Consider the following 20691-nt stretch of genomic DNA (forward strand, 5'->3'; position numbering starts at 1 on the left):
CACTTCAAGTGACCTGGTGACCTGACCTTGAATGACCTTGGCCTGAAATTTTCACAACATGTGTAGAATTGATGTATGATAGGGGAGAGTGGGGAAAGATGCCCAGGGTTTGACTATGTCATATATTATCCGAAAATGACGATCGGAAAGCCAAAACTTGGAGTTTCGACGGAAGCCGACATCATTTTTCTCCAAAAATATCGCACTTTCGTGCCTGAAATATGATAACTTTTTTTGCTATTAAGCATTTTCCTGAAGAAGTGAAAGGGGGCATCTTACCCCACAGGGTGGAAAAGACGCCCCCTGGCGTTGGGTAAGATGCCCCCTGCACTATAAATGACATAAATAGGCACGTGAATCGCCTGAACGAATCAGTAGTCCCTTCGAGCCTGCAGTAGACACCAAACGTCATCGTAAGGGCCCTCAAAAGTAGTCGTAAGGGGCTTCAGAGGTCAACGTTAGGGCCATCATAGTCCAGCGTGGCCAAACAAGCCTCCGTGGTGGCGTTCGGAGACCACTGTGGGGCCCTTATAGGTTTTCATGATGCTTGAGGGCCCTCGAGCCCATCGTGGGGACCTCAGATGCCAGCGCGGCCCGTGCAGCCAACCTGGGAGCCCTCAAAGGATGTCGTGAGGGGCCCTGGAACCAATAATGGGGCCCACAGAGGCCGTCGTGAGGGCTCTCAGAGTCAGATGCCGCCCAAAAAGTCGCTGTGTGGGCCGAGAGACCGGCATGGGGAGCACCCGACCGCACCGGACTCTCAATAGTCCCAGATCGGCTTTTGTCTCTCATCACAAGTATTGAATAAATGATTTGACGGGCTGCTTGAAGGACAGCCTACGGATTTAGGGGGGCATCTTTCCCCATCAGGACAGGGGGCATCTTACCCCAAGGTACCGAAGTGACATTAAATCAGCACAATTTGTTAGCCTTAAAACTACACCCTGAAACAAACTGTTTGGGACACAGTACACGCATGTTAATGTATCACGACTATAGCAAGGGACGCAAAAATTATCTACCTTCTTTGATATTTACAATGTTTTGACGCCAAAATAGTTTTTGAAAGCAGCAAATAAAAAACATGCAATCACCAGCCAGCCGTTGCCCAACTGAGCTTCGCAAATTTTTGTGCAGTTAACAAGGCAGGCTTCCGCTTTACGCTAAGAACATTAATTTCCAGGTTCGATTCTTTGTTTCCCCGCTAGAGGGGGTGGGGCGTCTTTCCCACCCTGGGCATCTTACCCCACTCTCCCCTAAGGTGTACCAAAAACCACAAGGGGGGGGGGTGTTCAAACACCCCCCCAGCAGGGCGCGAGTTAAGTCTAACTGGTTAGTCGAAATATATGAAGCCGTTTTAGTCAGTCGTTTACCGTACACGTGGAATTCGTGGATGACGATATGAAAATTAGCAGTTTCGAAAGGACGGGGGGATAAGAGCTGGGGGTTCTGTTGGCCTTTGTGACTGGTGGACGGTGGTTGTATAGGGGTCAGACCAATATAGGCCGACACTGAGCATTAAAACCTCCTGGACCCTCCCATACCACACACCGTTCCGTCATTTTTATCCTCAAGACAGTCAAATCCCTCTCCTCCACGCCTCAGCCCCTTGTTCCGGGCTGGACTGGCAACTTTATCCCTCGCCCGTATAGGGAGGGGGGGGGGTCGACGGACCTCCCTCGGTTTTTCGCGAATAACTCGCGTAAAAAGAGGCCGATCGCGACGAAACTTTGAGTACCCTCGTGTTAATCAATTTTACACCTACCCTGAAATTTTCATGACCCTGACCCTAATGACCTTTGACCTGTGACCTACTTTTCGAGACCATGTTTGGCCGGAATCGCGATTCGGCGTATGTCGGCTCGCATTAGCAGCGCGTTTGCAGTCTTTTCGTGGTTTTAAGCGTTCAAACATGGGACATGATGTTGCTCCCATGCATGAGGGTGGGTGTCAAGGTCACCGGAAGGTCAAGTCAGGTCATTGACCTTTGATGACCTCGGTTCACTTTTTCGAGTTTTACATGTTTCTAGGCCATTTTTTGGAGCTGAATTCGAATTTAGCAACCTTATAAATATTTACGAAGTAGTTTTGGTGCTTTCGTAACATGTTACGAAGCTGTCAGAGGCGGTTGTCACCTACTACGAATACCCTTACTGGTTGACCTGACCTGACCTGACCCGACCTGGCCTAAATGCATGAAGACATCATCTGTGATCAAAACTAACACGATATTCGTGATCAGCACCCCGAAAACCCCGTAGCAGCCACGCTTTACGACTTTCTAACAGGTCCCGATTTCCCCGACTTTTGGGTCATTGACTTGACCTGGAAGGTCAATTGATGACCTAGGACCTTAAAGTTGGGTATCATTGGCTTCCTCTCGTCACGGGCAACACGCTCGCTTTTTCCGCGAAGCTCTAGCTCGATCAGGGGCGAAACGGCAAGGGGAGTCCAACGGACCCCCTCCCCCCCCCCTATACGTTCGCGGCTGGAAAAACACCAATACGGGCGAGGGTTATCCCATGCGGCAACGCCCGGTAAGAGCACACCCGTAACCGGGTGCGGTGAGTGCTCAGGGGCTGGTCGGCCTGCCCTCTGGACGGGCTCAGCCCCGGCGACTCACCAGGGTGCTCGCCCAGACCAGTCCCCCCCCCCCCCCATCTAATTCCTATCATCCTTCCGGCTCTGAAATGGTCTCGTCAGTCCGAAAAGGCCTAACCCAATATAATAAATCCCAGACTGTGGCGAGGTCCTCTCACACCAGCATCAGGTCCTCTAAGGCCATTGTGAATTGGGTGAGCCCCTTCGGCTGTCGTTTTGCCTAGCACGGGAGGATGACCGTTTAAAAGTGGGGGTCTTGCTTGAGTATTGTGAATACTCTAAAATGTGTGGCTTATGCAGCTGTCACCCCACCCAGAGGATGGGCGCAAAATGACCTTAGTAGTCGGCGCGCCCTAAAGCCCCAATTAACAAACAAACAAACAAACAAACCACCCAGAGGGCCGAACTTCAGCCCTTGGTGGGTGTACCCATGGGTGTACTTACCTGAGCCGCTGAAGTGCCTAAGTTCGCCATTGTACGGTCGGACTGACCAGCATCAGTATGCCTTTAAAAAGGGTTTATTTCTGTTTACATGGCTCCATTGTGAATGACCGTTGCAAATAGTCACTTTTTAAATAATTTATTGGTGATTTTTGGAGGGGACGTCCCCCCGGATTCCTCGACTGGGGGGACGCGTCCCCCCGTCCCCCCGCTTTCGACGACCATGCCCATCGTCTTCGATGTAGTCGAACTTGGCGCACTCGGATAGTGTTCGAAATTTGCGACGCTTACTTGTTGCTATGGCGACCGGGCAGTACCTACACTTTTCATTCGTCTACAAGTGCTTGCGGAGCTGCCGCTCACACTTTTGAACACAGTCTTTATACGTCAGTTTGTGTGACGCGTCATATCTGAAACATGTTTCGTGAGGCTCCAAAACCATTCAATTCATGTCTTTCAAAAGAAGTGTTTACTGTTTTGTAACATTTTCGATATATTTTTTTGGCTAAATTGCTAGCTCCATTCATCCTATCTTGCGTGAGGATAGTCATCACTCGGGGACCAGTCGTTGAAAGCAAGAAACAACGACGAGGAGAAGGTCTTGCAAAAAGTCGCAGCGATTGCATTGAGCATTAACCCGCGCCCTGGTGGGGTCTGTTTATAACGCGACCTGGTGGGGGGGGGGGCTATTTCCCCCCTCATATCTCCAAAATTACTGGACGGATCCGCAAAATTCAAACGGCGTTCGAAAAGGCCTGTCAAATTTGTCGAAGGAAACCAAATTTGATTGACCTCGGGGTCGCCGATGACGTCACAGGTCAGCTCAAAGATAAAATGTTTCACCGTTCACGGGTCTTCTAGGGAATGCGCTATAACCCCGAGGAAAACGCATTTTGTCGAGAATCAGCGATAGGGCGTCAGTTGCCTAGTAGGTACATACATATGTTGCTATTAGAGGTCACTGACAATACCAGGTCAGGTCACAGGTCAGGTCACCAAGGGTCAGCACATGAACCCAACTTTAGTAAGGTTTTGATATGTATGTTTTATGGCCAATTTCTCATTTCCAACTCAATGGTGTTGGTTATAAGACCATCAGGTACGGCTTAGGGCACTTTCTGGTGAAGGTCAGGTCAAGGTCAGGTCAAAAAAGGTCAAATTTTAAAGTTGATAGTTTTGCATAAAATGGCTATTGATTCGATGCAGCTCGTGACGGGGAGTCTAATGGTCGTCTTTCTTTTGCGCTACGGGGTCTAGCATTGCTAAAAATTGAGTTTGAAAATTTGACGTCATTAATTTTGAACAGTTTTTTCCTATAACTTGGCCAAGAAGAGGTATGCCATCTCAAATTTATTATGTGGATGGAAGGCGGTAAGGACTATCAAATATATTCCGGGTTTTTCGAAATTCAAAAAAACTTTTTGGATTTTTCGGCTGTTATATTCAATTCTTTTTTATTTTTGGGGGTCAAAATCCAAAAATTTCAGAATTCCGAGACAGCAGTTTTGTAGCCCTGTCAATTCTACAGCTTTTATGTCTATCATTTTTCGGTATTTGCAAAGCTATAGGCCTGACAGCTCTTCCCGCGAAACCTTTTTATTGTCGAAAACGGCAGAACATGACGTCACTCTGACGTCATTTCCGGCCAACCTATCATAGCCTTTGGAATTTGTTTGGTCACAATGTGTAATATTGATGTCCGGGAGGGTACTGAAAGTTTGGTGATGATCGGCGCAGCGGTTCTGGAGATATATCGAAAAGTCTGGAGGGGGGGGGGCAAAAAATAGCCCCCCCCCACCAGGGCGCTATAGACTTGCTATAGAATTGCTATAGACTCTCCACCTCTGTAGGAATCAGCAAGGACCCAGCACCCCTGGCCACCCTACACTCCGGATTTTTCCTGGCTCAACTTCAGCCTCTCGCCCAAAACAGCTCAAGAAGTCGCGAAGCGAGCTCTAGACCCTTGATGACCTGAAGGCTGCTGTGAGTCGCCGAAGGTTTTGCCGATATAGGATGATCGACAGCCATCTGGGACGTGTGGCGCGGCACAAGCGGCCCGGACTGAGCTCCGCTGCGCATAGTGGGGAGGGAACTTTGAGCACCTCCTGTAGATAAACTAAGTGTCACAGCTGACTTTCTTTTATGAGATGTTAAATGTCCAATATTTAGCAATCTAACGGTGTGCTTTTTATGCACTAAAATACATGTTATGTTCCTGCCGTGGGGGCTAACTTAATGTCATTCTTTACTGATCACCCTGTAACTCTCCAAGAGACCCCATTCCGTATGCATGAATTGCTTTGTGTGTAAATCACTCATAGGCGGCGGAACGGGGAGGGCACCGGGTCACCGTGCCCCCTTTCATTTTGGCATTTTAACATTAGCCCTATAGGCGTTGCATGGAAAGAATGGGACCAAAAGTCGGCAGTGCCCCCCCCCCCTTAATTGAGGGTGTTCTGCCGCTACTGAAATCACTCTTACAAAATACAAATTAAATGTTTTACTGTTTACTACTAAACTTGGGATGCTGCCACCTAACATGCACGCTATTTTTTTTCAGGAAGGTCCTGCGGCTGGATATATGTCGCAGGATATTTTGCGATTTGAAGGATGTAAATCACGTGCAGCTCTGGGGATTTTACAACGCATCACCAAAGGTAAGGAGATGTAGATGTGATGCATGGCTGGCAATTTCTCGGCTCATTTAGTGGAGCTCTGGATGTCTTAGCTCGTCGTTCGCTGCTGATGGTAGTGCCGGTGGCGGTGAAGCAGGCCAGCTGGTGTCGGTGTGCGGGACGGGGCAGTCGGTGTCCGGGCCGGGGCAGTCGGTGTGCGGGCCGGGGCAGTCGTCGTCCGGGCCGGGGCAGTCGGTGTCCGGGCCGGGGCAGTCGGTGTGGGCCCCTTTAAGATAGCACCGGGCCCCCGGGTCAGCGCAGAGGCCCCTTTGCCAAGTTGCCCCCCCCCCCAAACGCCAAGTCTGCGACCGCCCCTGTCCGTTTTTAGTAGTTTTCTCCAGAAAGGAACGCGAAAGATATGAACAGTTTGAACACGGTACCTACAGGGTGATCAATAAAGAATGACATTAAGTTTGCCCCTATGGGATGAACATTAAATACATTTTGACACATAAACGGCACACTAACTTTATGTCACTAACTAACTTTATGTCATTCTTTATTTATCACGCTGTACCTAAATGTTTTGCTTTTGCGTCTTTACATTGTTAGCATCTGCGGATAGCAAAATCCTCCTTCATTTGATAGTGAACACTCAGCTCAAGTGTTTTTTTTTTCAGACAGGGGACCTGGAATCTGATTTTTGGATGAGCCTGAGGAGCGTGGGTGTCCCAAAGCCACCAACTGTGTTCAGGAATAAGCAGCTGGAACTGCTGGAGGACAGGTAAGGTCAAGCGGCCGGCCAGGCTGCCCACAAGGACAAATACCTACAGGGTGTTGCAGGTAAATTGGGACTAAGTTCATGACCTTACAAAAAATTTGCTATGCGGAGGAACATCATGGAAATTTGACACAATATAATTTCAACAATTGTTTTTCATTTGATATTGAAATTTTAATCCTAACATATCGCGCAGTCATGGAGCAGCGTCGGAGGGAAACGATTGGTGAGTTAGTTCGCGCCGGACAGAGTGCGAAGGACATAATAAGTTTAACTGGGTACCCAAAGTCTACCGTGTACCGAACTATCGCGACCGTAGGAGCTGGAGGGGATGTCGCTCGACGTTCTCACACACCTCGCAGTGACCGAAAACGGACACCAACATTCCTGAGCGGCTTGAAACGCTCGATTCAGGCCAAACCGAGGACCACGATGAACAAGCTTGCGCGTGCCCGTCACGTGAGCAAGAGCACCATCAGCAGAGCCGTGAGAGAGGACCTCGGGATGAAGTCGTTTACCAGAAAACGACGAAGCCTCCTGACCGAACCAGCAAGGGCGATGCGAAGGGAGAGGGCACCGAAGGTACTCAATCTCCTCAAGCACCTCGGGAGTGACGTCAGGGTATTTGTCGATGAGAAAAAGTTCATCGTAGAAGAGGTCGCCAACCGCCGGAACTCGCGGGCTATCGCCTACAGCCCTGATGAAGTGGCTCCCGTGATGAAAGGCAAAAATCCGGCATCAGTGATGGTATTCGGGGCCGTCGCAAGTGATGGCCGCATAATGCCGCCCCATTTCATACCTGCTGGTGTGATGATCGACACTGACGCGTATTTGACCATCCTGAAGGAGTCTCTCATCCCCTGGATGATGAAATACTATGACCTGAGCAAAGTCATGCTGGTGCAAGACTCCGCCCCAGCACATGCTTCCCAGAGGGTGCAAGATTTCCTGAGCCAGAGGATCCCCCTTTATGTACCCAAGGACATATGGCCCTCCAACTCGCCTGACTTGAATCCATGCGACTTCTGGATGTGGGGCGTGGTAGAACAAAAGTCCAACTCGACCACTCATGCCAACGTTTCTGACCTGAAGAAGGCCATCAGGAAGGCAGTCAGCACCATTGACCAGGACGAGGCCCGGCGCGCGTGCTCCGCTTTCCGGCGCCGTCTCGAGAGGGTGCGGGACGCCGACGGCGGTCACATCGAGTGACAAGGCTGTGCGTACATGACACAATACACGTGCGAAGTTTCAACTTTCTATGTTTTCATTCACCGTATTAATAGCATGTTGAAATTAGGTTTGAAAATTCCCAATTTACCTGCAACACCCTGTACATGTCGCTCGCTTTTCAATGGTTTATCTGGTGAACCTCAAGAAATCAATATAGCAAATAATTTCTGAGCAAAACATTAAAGGAAATAGTTCACTTTTAACATGGGGTTTTGAACTGGAATAGCAGTTTTGTAGCTTGAATTGAGACTAGCACAAATCAGGAGCTTTTACGGCCCAACGATCACCCTATAGGCGAAGATATTCCATTGCTCGTTCCATAAAGAGTGCCTTGCAGAGGAATGTGTGCCTTGCTGAGGAATGCAGCCACGTCATCGTCAGCCAATCAGCATGCTGCTGGATTTGGGTTGGGCTTGGGATGGGTTGGGTCCAATGGGTTTGGACTACGCAATATGATTGGTCAGTGCATAAGAAGCTTCCGTGTCAAACAATGTTTTATATAGAAGATAGTTCTTGCTTTATTAAAATATAGAAAATAATCTCTTTTATATAAAGGTTAATTTTCTTTGCTGATCATTTTAAGCATAAGAATCATAAATCCACTGCAAAAAACTAATTTCGGGAAAGTGAACTATTCCCTTTAACCCTATTCCTGGCGGGGGGGGCCTCAGGAGCCCCCCCCCCCTGAGGTTTTTTGGTTATTTCTCCCAAACGCGTTGAGCTAGGAAGCTCAAATTTTCTGACTTTTCCTAAAAGGCTTCTACGCAACATGTCTGAAAATTTTGAGTTGATTTGACCTCAGGTCAGGTCACCAGAGGCGGTTTGGTGACCCTACCTCAGAAAAGTTTGCAATCACGCCAGAGCTAGAGTTTTTGACCGATCAATTTCTTCTCTTCAGGCTTTAGTTAGGGTACCAGTATGTGCAAGTTGTATATCTCGGAATTGTGATATCGGTGACCTAAGGTCAGGTCAGTTTCGCGACCTCCCCATTATAAGTCAATGGGGGAAAATCAACTCCCTGTTTTTACCACTAAAACGGGTCGGAATGGCCCCATATACCATACATGACTTCATATACGATCAACCTTCACTACCTTGAGGTCTGTTTTGCTGTTGGGCAGCTGTGAGGTCATGTGACGTCATCAAAGGTCACCAAAGGTTTTTGGCCAATAACTCCGTACAGGAACAAGATACAGACGCGTGGATGGTCTCATTGTGTTCAGCTCGTCAAGACGCATCGAATGATATACATGATGACCTCGAGGTCACGTGACCTGAGGTCAACCTTTGACCTTGACCTTTCGAGGTCAACATATATATCATTCGATGCGGATTGACGAGAGGATCACGATGATGCCCTTAGTTTGTTCCTATCTTGACTAATTCGAAAGTTATTCGAGAAAAACTCGCTCCATATCTAGCGCCGCCATTTTGACTTTTTCGACCCCTGTGACGTCATCTTTGACCTGACCTGAAAATGACCTTAGTAAAAATTGTAGATCTTGACCGTGCGTATCCGATGCCGTTTACCGTTTGTCGCTGCGATGTGTAGTTTTTGAGATCTGAAGGGGGGGGGCCGAATCGGCCCCCCCCCGCCAGTTTCTTGTCCCGGCGGAGCCCGCCAGGAATAGGGTTAACCCGCGCCGGGCCGGGGGGGGGTGGTGTTTTAACATCCCCCCTCCTGTTCGTGCATCTTTTCCGCACATGTTGTAAAAATTTCAGACCCAGGTCGCCTTAGGTCAGGTCACCAGGTCACGCCAAGTGACCTAACCTCAGAAAAAATGAAAATGCTCGTCATAGCTACACCGACTGAACCATTGCCTTGAAACTTTCAGCGATTGATAAGAGCAACATTATCTATAAAATGTTGATCTCGGAATTTTGATATCGGTGACCTTAGGTCAGGTCAATTTTGCGGCCTCTCCATTATACCTACCTGTAGTAGGTAAGTCAATGGGAGAAAATTGAAAAGTGTCTGTCTTGCACGAACGTTATTCTAGACACTCAAATATCGAGATGTAGGTGAAATTGACACACTGAACCGGAAAATGGCAACTGTGACCCCCCGTTATGTCCCCGAGGTCATCTCAGGTCACGAACAGAATCTAACAGTTTTTCGCTAATAACTTCTGATAGTGGCGTGCTAGAGAGCTGAAAACGCCTTAGATGTGTTCGGCTCGACGTTGCAGATCGACTGATATGCAACATGACCTTTTCCGGTCAGGTCATGACCTTGACCTGAGGTCAAATTTTCAAGTTGACCTTTCAAGGTCAAATTATAGTTTATTCGACGCGTCTCGACGAGAGGAACACGATGCTGCCAAAGTAATGTCATGGATCTTTTGAGTCAAAAGTTATTGCCGAAAAAACGCCTTTCGTAAAAACGGCTATTTTTGAAGTTTTTGCCCTCTGGAAGCTAAACCGTCGACCTGAGGTCAAATCTGAGAACATTACTCAGAAAGGCCTGTAAAATGGCTATTAAATGCGCTTTTCCGCGGCGCTGTAGCTCTATCGGTTCCCGAGATAGCCGTCGGTAGTTTCCAAAATGTTGAAATAGTCAACATTTTACCTTTGGTGACCTCTGGTGACCTGAACTTTGACCTGACCCAAAAAATGACCGAAGTGTTTTCGTCCTTATTTTGGACGTTCTTTCGATTGCCGCTTACCGCGTGTCGCTACGTGGCCCAGGAGCCGAGTTAGGAGGGGGGGGGGGGGGTCCAGACAGGAGACACCCCTCCCGGCCCGGCGCGGAATCTCCGGCCCGGCGCGGGTTAACCCGCGCCGGGCCGGTGCTCCGCGACTATGTGGTAAGCGACATTCGAAAGAGCGTCAAAAATAGTGACGGAAATACTTCGGTCATTTTTTTTGGTCAGGTCAAAGGTCAGGTCACCAGAGGTCATGAAACGTAATGTAGTCCATTTCAATAATTTTGGAAACTGCCAACGGCTAACTCGGGACCAATAGAGCTACAGCGCTGCGGAAAAGCGCATTCGATAGCCCTTTTACAGACCTTTCTGAGTAATCCTCTCAGATTTGACCTCAGCTCAACGGTTTAGCCTCCAGAGAGCAAAAACTGTAAAAATAGCAGTTTTCATGAAAATGGGTTTTCGTCAATAACTTTTAGCTCAAGAGAGCCACGACATGACTTTTAGCAGCATCGTGTTCCTCTCGTCGAGACGCGTCGAATGCATTATTTGTTGACCTTGAAAGGTAATTTTGAAAATTTGACCTCTGGTCAAGGTCATGACCTGACCGGAAAGGGTCATGCTGCATATCAGACGATCCGTATCGTCGAGCTGAATACATCTGACGTGCTTTCATCGCTCTAGCACGTCTTTATCAAAAGTTATAGCCAAAAAACTGCTGGTGACCGTTCATGACCTGAGATGACCTCAGGGGCACACAGAGGGGTCACAGGTGCTTGGTGCAGTTTTCCGATTCAGTGTGTCATGTTTACCTTTAAGCCGATGTTTGAGAGGGTTTTGAACACCATTCGTCCAAAGGAGACGCATTTCAATTTTTCCCAATGACTTATAATGGAGAGGTCGCAAAATTGACCTGACCTTAGGTCACCGATATCAAAATTCCGAGATAAACTTTTTGGACATACTGTTACTCTTATCAATCGCTGAAAGTTTCAAGGCGATCGCTCAGTCGGTGTAGCTATGACGAGGATTGAAACTTTTTTTCTGAGGTGAGGCCACTTGACCTGACCTGGTGACCTGACCATGAGAGCCCTGGGTCTGAAATTTTCACAACATGTGTGGAAAAGATGCATGAACAGGTGTGCCACAGTTTTGAGATATCTGCGAAAAACCACAGGGGGGGGGGGGTGTTCAAACACCCCGGCCCGGCGCGGGTTAACCCGCGAGTTGCTGGGGGGGGGGGGGGGGCGAACGCCCCTACTTTTTCGCCGTGCCATAGCATAAAAACGGCGCGCCGCAGTCGCGCCAAATTTTGGGTACCTATAGGGAATTGGTTGAAGTTTTTTTTGTGACAAAGTTTCAAAAAATCGATCGGAATTTTTTTGAGATATCGAGGTTTTAGTGACGTCATTATTTCTGAGTTTTAGGCCAAAAACGGCATATGTTCAAAAAATCATATAAAATCGCAGAATAGACATCCAGACATGCCGTAAACGCCATAAGACTGCCAATAATATGAACAATCAAATGGCCATCTTCGATTATTGATAATCGTTCCGAATTTTCCAAAATCTTGAACTGAATCTTGGCAATTTCTCGTGACTACTTCACGAGCATGATACATGCATTTCTTAAATTGAACTTTTTGAGCCAAACACGTACACATATGATAAAATGAATGTCACCATCGTGTTCTACGCCCCATATTACCCATAAAACATGTGTCACAGGCTGCGAATATCAGTTTTGATTTTCGGGGATATGTGCCTACCCGGTTGACCTGACCTTGACTCTGACCTATGCTTGACTGACCCCTACATGGAGCCGACACCCTTGTAGGCCTTATATGATGGATTGTGCACCGTTTTGACAGAGTTTATGACGAGAGGCGCCCATTGCGAAGTCCTGAAGTCCATGCTACTGAAAGCCCGATTTCAGGTGTTTGACCTGACCTTGACCTGACCTGTGACCTCAAAATTTAACTTAAAAGTACTCATCTGAAGCGTCTCATCGCGTTCTTTCGTTTGCCGCCTCGTGCGTTTCGCTGCGCCTATTGGTTCTCGAGTTATCGGCTGGGGGCGTTTAACGCCCCCCCCCCCCAGGCAAACGGTGGGTGGCGAAATACCCCAGCAACTGCCGGGTTAACCCTCGCCCGCACATGGGGGGGGGGGTGGTTGCCACACCCCCCCCCCCCCAGGCAGTCTTTCTGCTCTGCACTCAACATTTTTAGAGCTAGAAGGCTGATTTTTCGTATAGCTGCTCGTCTATCCTTCCTTGATGTCCACTGAAAATTTCAAGTTTCTGTGATTTTTGGTTTCGGAGATATGACCTTGTTTTTCAGGTCATGTCATGACCCAAATGGCCAATTCTCAACATCTTGCGTTTGCCATGGGCCTTGTGAGCTTTTGACACCCTGATTTCGGCCTTTTTTGCCAGTCTTACCTCCCACCTATCATGGAACATGTTGTTCGACGATGTACAGGGGTCAAGGTCAGGGTCAAGGTCAACCTAGGTCATCTAAGATAATTGCGTTTTAGGCAAGCTGAGTTTACTTTTTGTGAAGTTTTTTGACTGCATTTTTGGTAAAAGCTTCTCAGATCATGATTTCATGTGATATGGACCCAAAAACAATCGGTGCACACATCAGTATACACACAGACACACACAGACATACAAACACATATAATTGACCTTGACCTAACTTGACCTGAAATGACCTCAGCAGCAAAATTCTGGTGGGATAGTGTGACAAAGAGGTTCTAGCTGGCTTGGCACCAGAAAACAGCATCGTCATCGGTATTTGATAAGCAGCGCACTTGATATCCAACGGTGACCCAAAACAGCAACATTTTTTAGTTTGACCTGACCTGGAAGGTCAATGACTGACCTGAGAAGGTAAAACTGGGTATCATTGGATTCGTCTCTTCCCAAAGAATCTTTTTGGTCTTTACTGCTAAGCTCTATCTCCAACAGGAACGAAATGGCGCGGGGGGGTGGCAACCCCCCCCCCCCCATGTGCGTTCTAGGATGGGAAAATGGCATGTGCGGGCGAGGGTTAAGAGAAACTCGTCACGATTCCCGCGCCTCAGCAGTCACAGTAGATCAGGTGGCTGGCCTCATCTCACGGTGGCACTGGGGGAAGGTGCCATGTATAGACGACACCCTGGTCTTTGGATAGTCCCCTGAACTTCTGCGCACCTCCTCTCAGCATATCTATCAACCTGCATCACGACTACCGCTTCTAAACTATTGTAGTTTGCGATACTGGATGAGCTGCATGCCTCCTTTTCACCGCACCAGCTGCAGTTCGGGTTCATCTCTCACCGAGACTGACGTCCGTCAGACTGGCTTACGTCCTGTTTTAATTCCCGCGTGTTGCAGACTGGCTGACGTCCTGTTCCGATTGCCGCGTGTTGCAGACTGGCTGACGTCCTGTTCTGATTCCTGCGTGTTGCAGACTGGCTGACGTCCTGTTTTATTTGCCGCGTGTTGCAGACTGGCTGACGTCCTGTTCTGATTCCCGCGTCTTGCAGACTGGCTGACGTCCTGTTCCGATTGCCGCGTGTTGCAGGCTGGCTGACGTCCTGTCCCGATTGCCGCGTGTTGCAGACTGGCTGACGTCCTGTTCTGATTGCCGCGTGTTGCAGACTGGCTGACGTCCTGTTCTGATTGCCGCGTGTTGCAGGCTGGCTGACGTCCTGTCCCGATTGCCGCGTCTTGCAGACTGGCTAACGTCCTGTTCCGGTTCCTGCGTCTTGCAGACTGGCTGACGTCCTGTTTTATTTGCCGCGTGTTGCAGACTGGCTGACGTCCTGTTCTGATTGCCGCGTGTTGCAGACTGGCTGACGTCCTGTTCTGATTCCCGCGTCTTGCAGACTGGCTGACGTCCTGTTCCGATTGCCGCGTGTTGCAGGCTGGCTGACGTCCTGTCCCGATTGCCGCGTGTTGCAGACTGGCTGACGTCCTGTTCTGATTGCCGCGTGTTGCAGACTGGCTGACGTCCTGTTCTGATTGCCGCGTGTTGCAGGCTGGCTGACGTCCTGTCCCGATTGCCGCGTCTTGCAGACTGGCTGACGTCCTGTTCCGGTTCCTGCGTGTTGCAGACTGGCTGACGTCCTGTTTTATTTGCCGCGTGTTGCAGACTGGCTGACGTCCTGTTCTGATTGCCGCGTGTTGCAGACTGGCTGACGTCCTGTTCTGATTCCCGCGTCTTGCAGACTGGCTGACGTCCTGTTCCGATTGCCGCGTGTTGCAGACTGGCTGACGTCCTGTTCTGATTGCCGCGTGTTGCAGACTGGCTGACGTCCTGTTTTATTTGCCGCGTGTTGCAGACTGGCTGACGTCCTGTTCCGATTGCCGCGTGTTGCAGACTGGCTGACGTCCTGTTCCGGTTGCCCTGTGTTGCAGACTGGCTGACGTCCTGTTCCGATTGCCGCGTGTTGCAGACTGGCTGACGTCCTGTTCCGGTTGCCCTGTGTTGCAGACTGGCTGACGTCCTGTTCCGATTGCCGCGTGTTGCAGACTGGCTGACGTCCTGTTTTATTTGCCGCGTGTTGCAGACTGGCTGACGTCCTGTTCCGGTTGCCGCGTGATGCAGACTGGCTGACGTCCTGTTCCGATTGCCGCGTGATGCAGACTGGCTGACGTCCTGTTCCGGTTGCCGCGTGTTGCAGACTGGCTGACGTCCTGTTCCGGTTCCTGCGTGTTGCAGACTGGCTGACGTCCTGTTCTGATTCCCGCGTCTTGCAGACTGGCTGACGTCCTGTTCCGATTGCCGCGTGTTGCAGACTGGCTGACGTCCTGTTCTGATTGCCGCGTGTTGCAGACTGGCTGACGTCCTGTTTTATTTGCCGCGTGTTGCAGACTGGCTGACGTCCTGTTCCGATTGCCGCGTGTTGCAGACTGGCTGACGTCCTGTTCCGGTTGCCCTGTGTTGCAGACTGGCTGACGTCCTGTTCTGATTGCCGCGTGTTGCAGACTGGCTGACGTCCTGTTCCGATTGCCGCGTGTTGCAGACTGGCTGACGTCCTGTTCCGATTGCCGCGTGTTGCAGACTGGCTGACGTCCTGTTCTGATTGCCGCGTGTTGCAGACTGGCTGACGTCCTGTCCCGGTTGCCGCGTGTTGCAGACTGGCTGACGTGTTCCGATTGCCGCGTGTTGCAGACTGGCTGACGTCCTGTCCCGGTTGCCGCGTGTTGCAGACTGGCTGACGTCCTGTTCCGATTCCTGCGTGTTGCAGACTGTCTGACGTCCTGTTCCGATTGCCGCGTGTTGCAGACTGGCTGACGTCCTGTTCCGATTGCCGCGTGTTGCAGACTGGCTGACGTCCTGTTCTGATTGCCGCGTGTTGCAGACTGGCTGACGTCCTGTTCCGATTGCCGCGTGTTGCAGACTGGCTGACGTCCTGTCCCGATTGCCGCGTGTTGCAGACTGGCTGACGTCCTGTCCCGATTCCCGCGTGTTGCAGACTGGCTGACGTCCTGTTCCGATTGCCGCGTGTTGCAGACTGGCTGACGTCCTGTTCTGATTGCCGCGTGTTGCAGACTGGCTGACGTCCTGTTTTATTTGCCGCGTGTTGCAGACTGGCTGACGTCCTGTTCCGATTGCCGCGTGTTGCAGACTGGCTGACGTCCTGTTCCGGTTGCCCTGTGTTGCAGACTGGCTGACGTCCTGTTCCGATTGCCGCGTGTTGCAGACTGGCTGACGTCCTGTTCCGGTTGCCCTGTGTTGCAGACTGGCTGACGTCCTGTTCCGATTGCCGCGTGTTGCAGACTGGCTGACGTCCTGTTTTATTTGCCGCGTGTTGCAGACTGGCTGACGTCCTGTTCCGGTTGCCGCGTGATGCAGACTGGCTGACGTCCTGTTCCGATTGCCGCGTGATGCAGACTGGCTGACGTCCTGTTCCGGTTGCCGCGTGTTGCAGACTGGCTGACGTCCTGTTCCGGTTCCTGCGTGTTGCAGACTGGCTGACGTCCTGTTCCGATTGCCGCGTGTTGCAGACTGGCTGACGTCCTGTTCTGATTGCCGCGTGTTGCAGGCTGGCTGACGTCCTGTCCCGATTGCCGCGTCTTGCAGACTGGCTGACGTCCTGTTCCGGTTCCTGCGTGTTGCAGACTGGCTGACGTCCTGTTTTATTTGCCGCGTGTTGCAGACTGGCTGACGTCCTGTTCTGATTGCCGCGTGTTGCAGACTGGCTGACGTCCTGTTCTGATTCCCGCGTCTTGCAGACTGGCTGACGTCCTGTTCCGATTGCCGCGTGTTGCAGACTGGCTGACGTCCTGTTCTGATTGCCGCGTGTTGCAGACTGGCTGACGTCCTGTTTTATTTGCCGCGTGTTGCAGACTGGCTGACGTCCTGTTCCGATTGCCGCGTGTTGCAGACTGGCTGACGTCCTGTTCCGGTTGCCCTGTGTTGCAGACTGGCTGACGTCCTGTTCTGATTGCCGCGTGTTGCAGACTGGCTGACGTCCTGTTCCGATTGCCGCGTGTTGCAGACTGGCTGACGTCCTGTTCTGATTGCCGCGTGTTGCAGACTGGCTGACGTCCTGTCCCGGTTGCCGCGTGTTGCAGACTGGCTGACGTGTTCCGATTGCCGCGTGTTGCAGACTGGCTGACGTCCTGTCCCGGTTGCCGCGTGTTGCAGACTGGCTGACGTCCTGTTCCGATTCCTGCGTGTTGCAGACTGTCTGACGTCCTGTTCCGATTGCCGCGTGTTGCAGACTGGCTGACGTCCTGTTCCGATTGCCGCGTGTTGCAGACTGGCTGACGTCCTGTTCTGATTGCCGCGTGTTGCAGACTGGCTGACGTCCTGTTCCGATTGCCGCGTGTTGCAGACTGGCTGACGTCCTGTCCCGATTGCCGCGTGTTGCAGACTGGCTGACGTCCTGTCCCGATTGCCGCGTCTTGCAGACTGGCTGACGTCCTGTCCCGATTGCCGCGTCTTGCAGACTGGCTGACGTCCTGTTCCGGTTCCTGCGTGTTGCAGACTGGCTGACGTCCTGTTCCGATTGCCGCGTGTTGCAGACTGGCTGACGGAGCGTCGCTGGTGGTGGACGTGTCGGAGCCAGCGGGCGCGGCGGCCGCCTCGAGTCAGACGCTCAGAGACTATCTGCAGACGCAGCGGGCCGAGCTGCTGCGGCTCTCCGCGCTACTGGAGACCGGTACAACACACGGGGGTGAAGGATAACGTTTCTTTACCCGCGCCCCGCTGGGACCCCTGGATTTGCACACCCTGCTGAGGGGTGTTTGAACACCCCCACCCCAGCCCCTCCTAACTCGGCTCTTGGGCCACGTAGCGATACAGGGAAGACGGCGTTCGAAAGAGCATAAAAAATAATGACGAATTACTTCCGTCATTTTTTTTTTTTGGTCAGGTCAAAGGTTAGGTCACCGGAGGTCATCGAAGGCCAAGTTTCGCCGATTATCGACACGCCGTTTTTTAGATTTCCGCGAAAACCGCAGGGGTAAGAGTGGGGTTTAAACTTACCCCCCTCCCTCTGCCCCCCAGCAGAACGGTGATTAAAGGAAATGGTTCACTTTTAACATGGGGTTTTGAAATGGAATAGCAGTTTCGTAGCTTGAGCTGAGACTAGCACAAATCAGGAGCTATTACGGCCCAACAGTCACCCTAGACGAAGATATTCAATTTCTCGTTCCGTAAAGAGTGCCTTGCAGAGGAATGAGTGCCTTGCTGAGGAATGCAGCCACGTCAGCGTCAGCCAATCAGCATGCTTCTCACAGCCAATGCAGCATTTGTAGGTAGGTTTGAACAGGAACTACGCAATATGATTGGTCAACGCGTACAAAGCTTCCGCGTCAAATAATATTTTATATAGAATATAGTTATTCCTATTTCCTATATTAGAATGTAGAAAATAATCCTTTTATAAAAAGGTTTTACTTGATTTTCTGATCATTTTAAGCACAACAAATCATAAATGAATCCACTGCAAAAAAGCAGACGGAAAGGTGTAACCACTGGATACCTATTATGCTGCATCCAATGAGTAAAAACGTATGAGAGATCATGCAAGTCTAGTCGCATGCGATATTGCGATAGAACGGCATTCCCGCCGATTTTCAATGAACATGACTTCGAGAATGACGTCACAGGTCAACAACCTTACAAGGTAGATAGTAGATACTTGAATTTGCCAGAGGATGTGTGAAAAGGTTACTGAGGAGACAATGCAAAATTTCAGCCAAATGCATCCAAGGCTGCAGACGCTACAATGGAAAACCTTAGTGGGGGGGGGGGGGGGGGAGGAATCAACCTCGCCTCCCTCGCCCCCCTGTGCCTGCGAGGGTTAACCCTCGCCGGCACAGGCCATTTTGCGTCCTTCGACGGCACAAGGGGGGGGGGGGTACGACCCCCCTTGCGTTTGGCCCCTGATCGAGCTAGAGCTTCGCGTAAAAAACGAGCGTGTTGCCCGTCACAAGAGGAAGCCTATGATACCCAATTTTAAGGTCCTAGGTCATCGGTTGACCTTCCAGGTCAGGTCAATGACCCAAAAATCGGAAAAATCGGGACCTGTTAGAAAGTCGTAATGTGTGGCTGCTATAGGGTTTTTCGGGGTGATGATCACGAATATCATGTTAGTTTTGATCACAGATGATGTCCTTAAGAATTTAGACCAGGTCGGGTCAGGTCGACAGGTCAGGTCAACCAGTAGGGGTCGTGGCGGGTATTCGTAGTACGTGCCTTTGACAGCTTCGTATCATGTTACGAAGGCACCAAAACTTCTTCGTAAATGTTCAAATGGTTGCTAAATTCGAATTCAGCTCCAAGAACTAGCCTAGAAACATGTAAAACTCGAAAAAGTGAGCCGAGGTCACCAAAGGTCAATGATCTGACCTTCAGCTGACCTTGACATCCACCCTAATGCATGGGAGCAACATCAAATCACATGTTTGAACGTTTGAAACCACGAGAATCTTGCAAACGCGCGGCTAATGCGAGCCGGCATACGCCGAATGGTGATTCCGGCCAAACATGGCCTCGAAAAATAGGTCACAGGTCAAAGGTCATTTGGGTCAGGGTCATGACATTTTCAGGGTAGGTGTCAAATTGATTAATGCGAGGGTACTGAAAGTTTCGTCGCGATCGGCCGCTTTTTACGCGAGTTATTCGCGAAAAACCTTAGGGGGTACATCAACCCCCCTGTGCCGGCGAGGGTTAAGATGGAGGTGCCTTGTAGTCGTGAAGGGGTTAGCACACATGGTGAATTTTCGTCTGATTTACTGTATCGCTAGTAGTCGGGGGACCTGTGCCGACCTTTGACCCTCGCCGGGGCGGGGAGCGCTTTAACGCCACCTTGGTTTTTCGTGAATTGCTGAAAACAACAACGCACCGCCGTATCGCTTTTCGTGGTGACCAATTCCTCGGTTTCTTTACAAACCTTTGCAAATTGTATAATGCCTCGTACGTTGTTTTTTTCAGATGGTAGCACAGAACAAGCCGAAGGAGCGATGCGGTTCTACCAGCAATTTTTGTTCTCTGTAGAAACTCGTGTTGCTGGAATTCTGGAGTGTCCTAGTGCACAACCGGAGTCGGACCTCAGTATTCTCCAGGTAAATGCTCATAAATAAATTAGTAAGCCCCGCATTTATAGGGGCGGATGCCCGCCCCCCCCCCCCCCTGCCATCGGTTTTTCGGCAGTAACTCGCGAAAAGCATTCGATCGCGGCGAAACTTTCAGCTCATCTTTCAGTAGCCTTCCAGCCCGTTCGATTCTCTACACGATGCTGTTTTCCCTGTACCGGTCGGACCCCTGGTCACCAAGATATTGCACCGGGACCGGACCCGTGTCGGGCAAATTTGGCTGTTTTCGCCAGATTTTGCACGCCGATTTATACATGTAAAGTCTATAACGCGAATTTGCACTTTTTGGGCACGCACCACGCGCTCACTATCGTCCCGATCGAGTCCAGACCCCTCAAAGGCACGTCCCGCATCCTTGATCTATAAGTTGTGCAAATTTCACCGGGCTAGGTGCAACGGTCTGGCCTGTAGTCCACGCAAAGCACCACCAAGTCGGGACCTCGACCACAGACAGACGCACCCACCACAAATAATAATATTGATTACTGTTAAAGGTAGTGTGCCACCTTTGAAAGATTTCCCATTTTATTTTTCCTAGGATAAGAAGCTTCTGTTTTTACCTAATATCGCAAAAAAAAATCAAAAATGGGCCTGGAATAGTGCCTTTTTCGCCTAAAAGTTTATCGGTTTTTAGATATGTATAACAACTGTAGTGGGCTCACCTGCAAACAGGCGTCGGGCAACAATCGCGAATGCGGCGCACTTGTGACAATAAGCAAAGGTCATTATAGTGTTACGACCATACGACGTACGGGAATGAGTTATCAGCTGTCTAATC

At 50.3% G+C, this 20691-nt stretch overlaps 1 protein-coding gene across 8 annotated transcripts in view; it reads left to right on the forward strand.

The window, feature by feature from the left end:
- LOC122381140 overlaps positions 1 to 20691 on the forward strand; it is a 50706-nt gene that overhangs the window by 19845 nt on the left and 10170 nt on the right. For 7 of the 8 annotated variants that reach the window (XM_043365612.1, XM_043365276.1, XM_043365523.1 and 4 more), the window contains exons 3-6: positions 5603 to 5699; positions 6338 to 6441; positions 17337 to 17473; positions 19753 to 19883. In XM_043365612.1, the coding sequence (XP_043221547.1) occupies positions 5603 to 5699; positions 6338 to 6441; positions 17337 to 17473; positions 19753 to 19883 (469 nt within the window). Of the gene's footprint in view, positions 1 to 5602; positions 5700 to 6337; positions 6442 to 17336; positions 17489 to 19752; positions 19884 to 20691 lie in introns of all 8 variants that reach the window. The other variant, XM_043365024.1, reaches the window with a different exon arrangement.

The sequence above is a fragment of the Amphibalanus amphitrite genome, unplaced genomic scaffold (assembly GCF_019059575.1).
Source record: "Amphibalanus amphitrite isolate SeventyFive unplaced genomic scaffold, NRLGWU_Aamphi_draft 000001F_arrow, whole genome shotgun sequence".
NCBI lineage: Eukaryota > Metazoa > Arthropoda > Thecostraca > Balanomorpha > Balanidae > Amphibalanus > Amphibalanus amphitrite.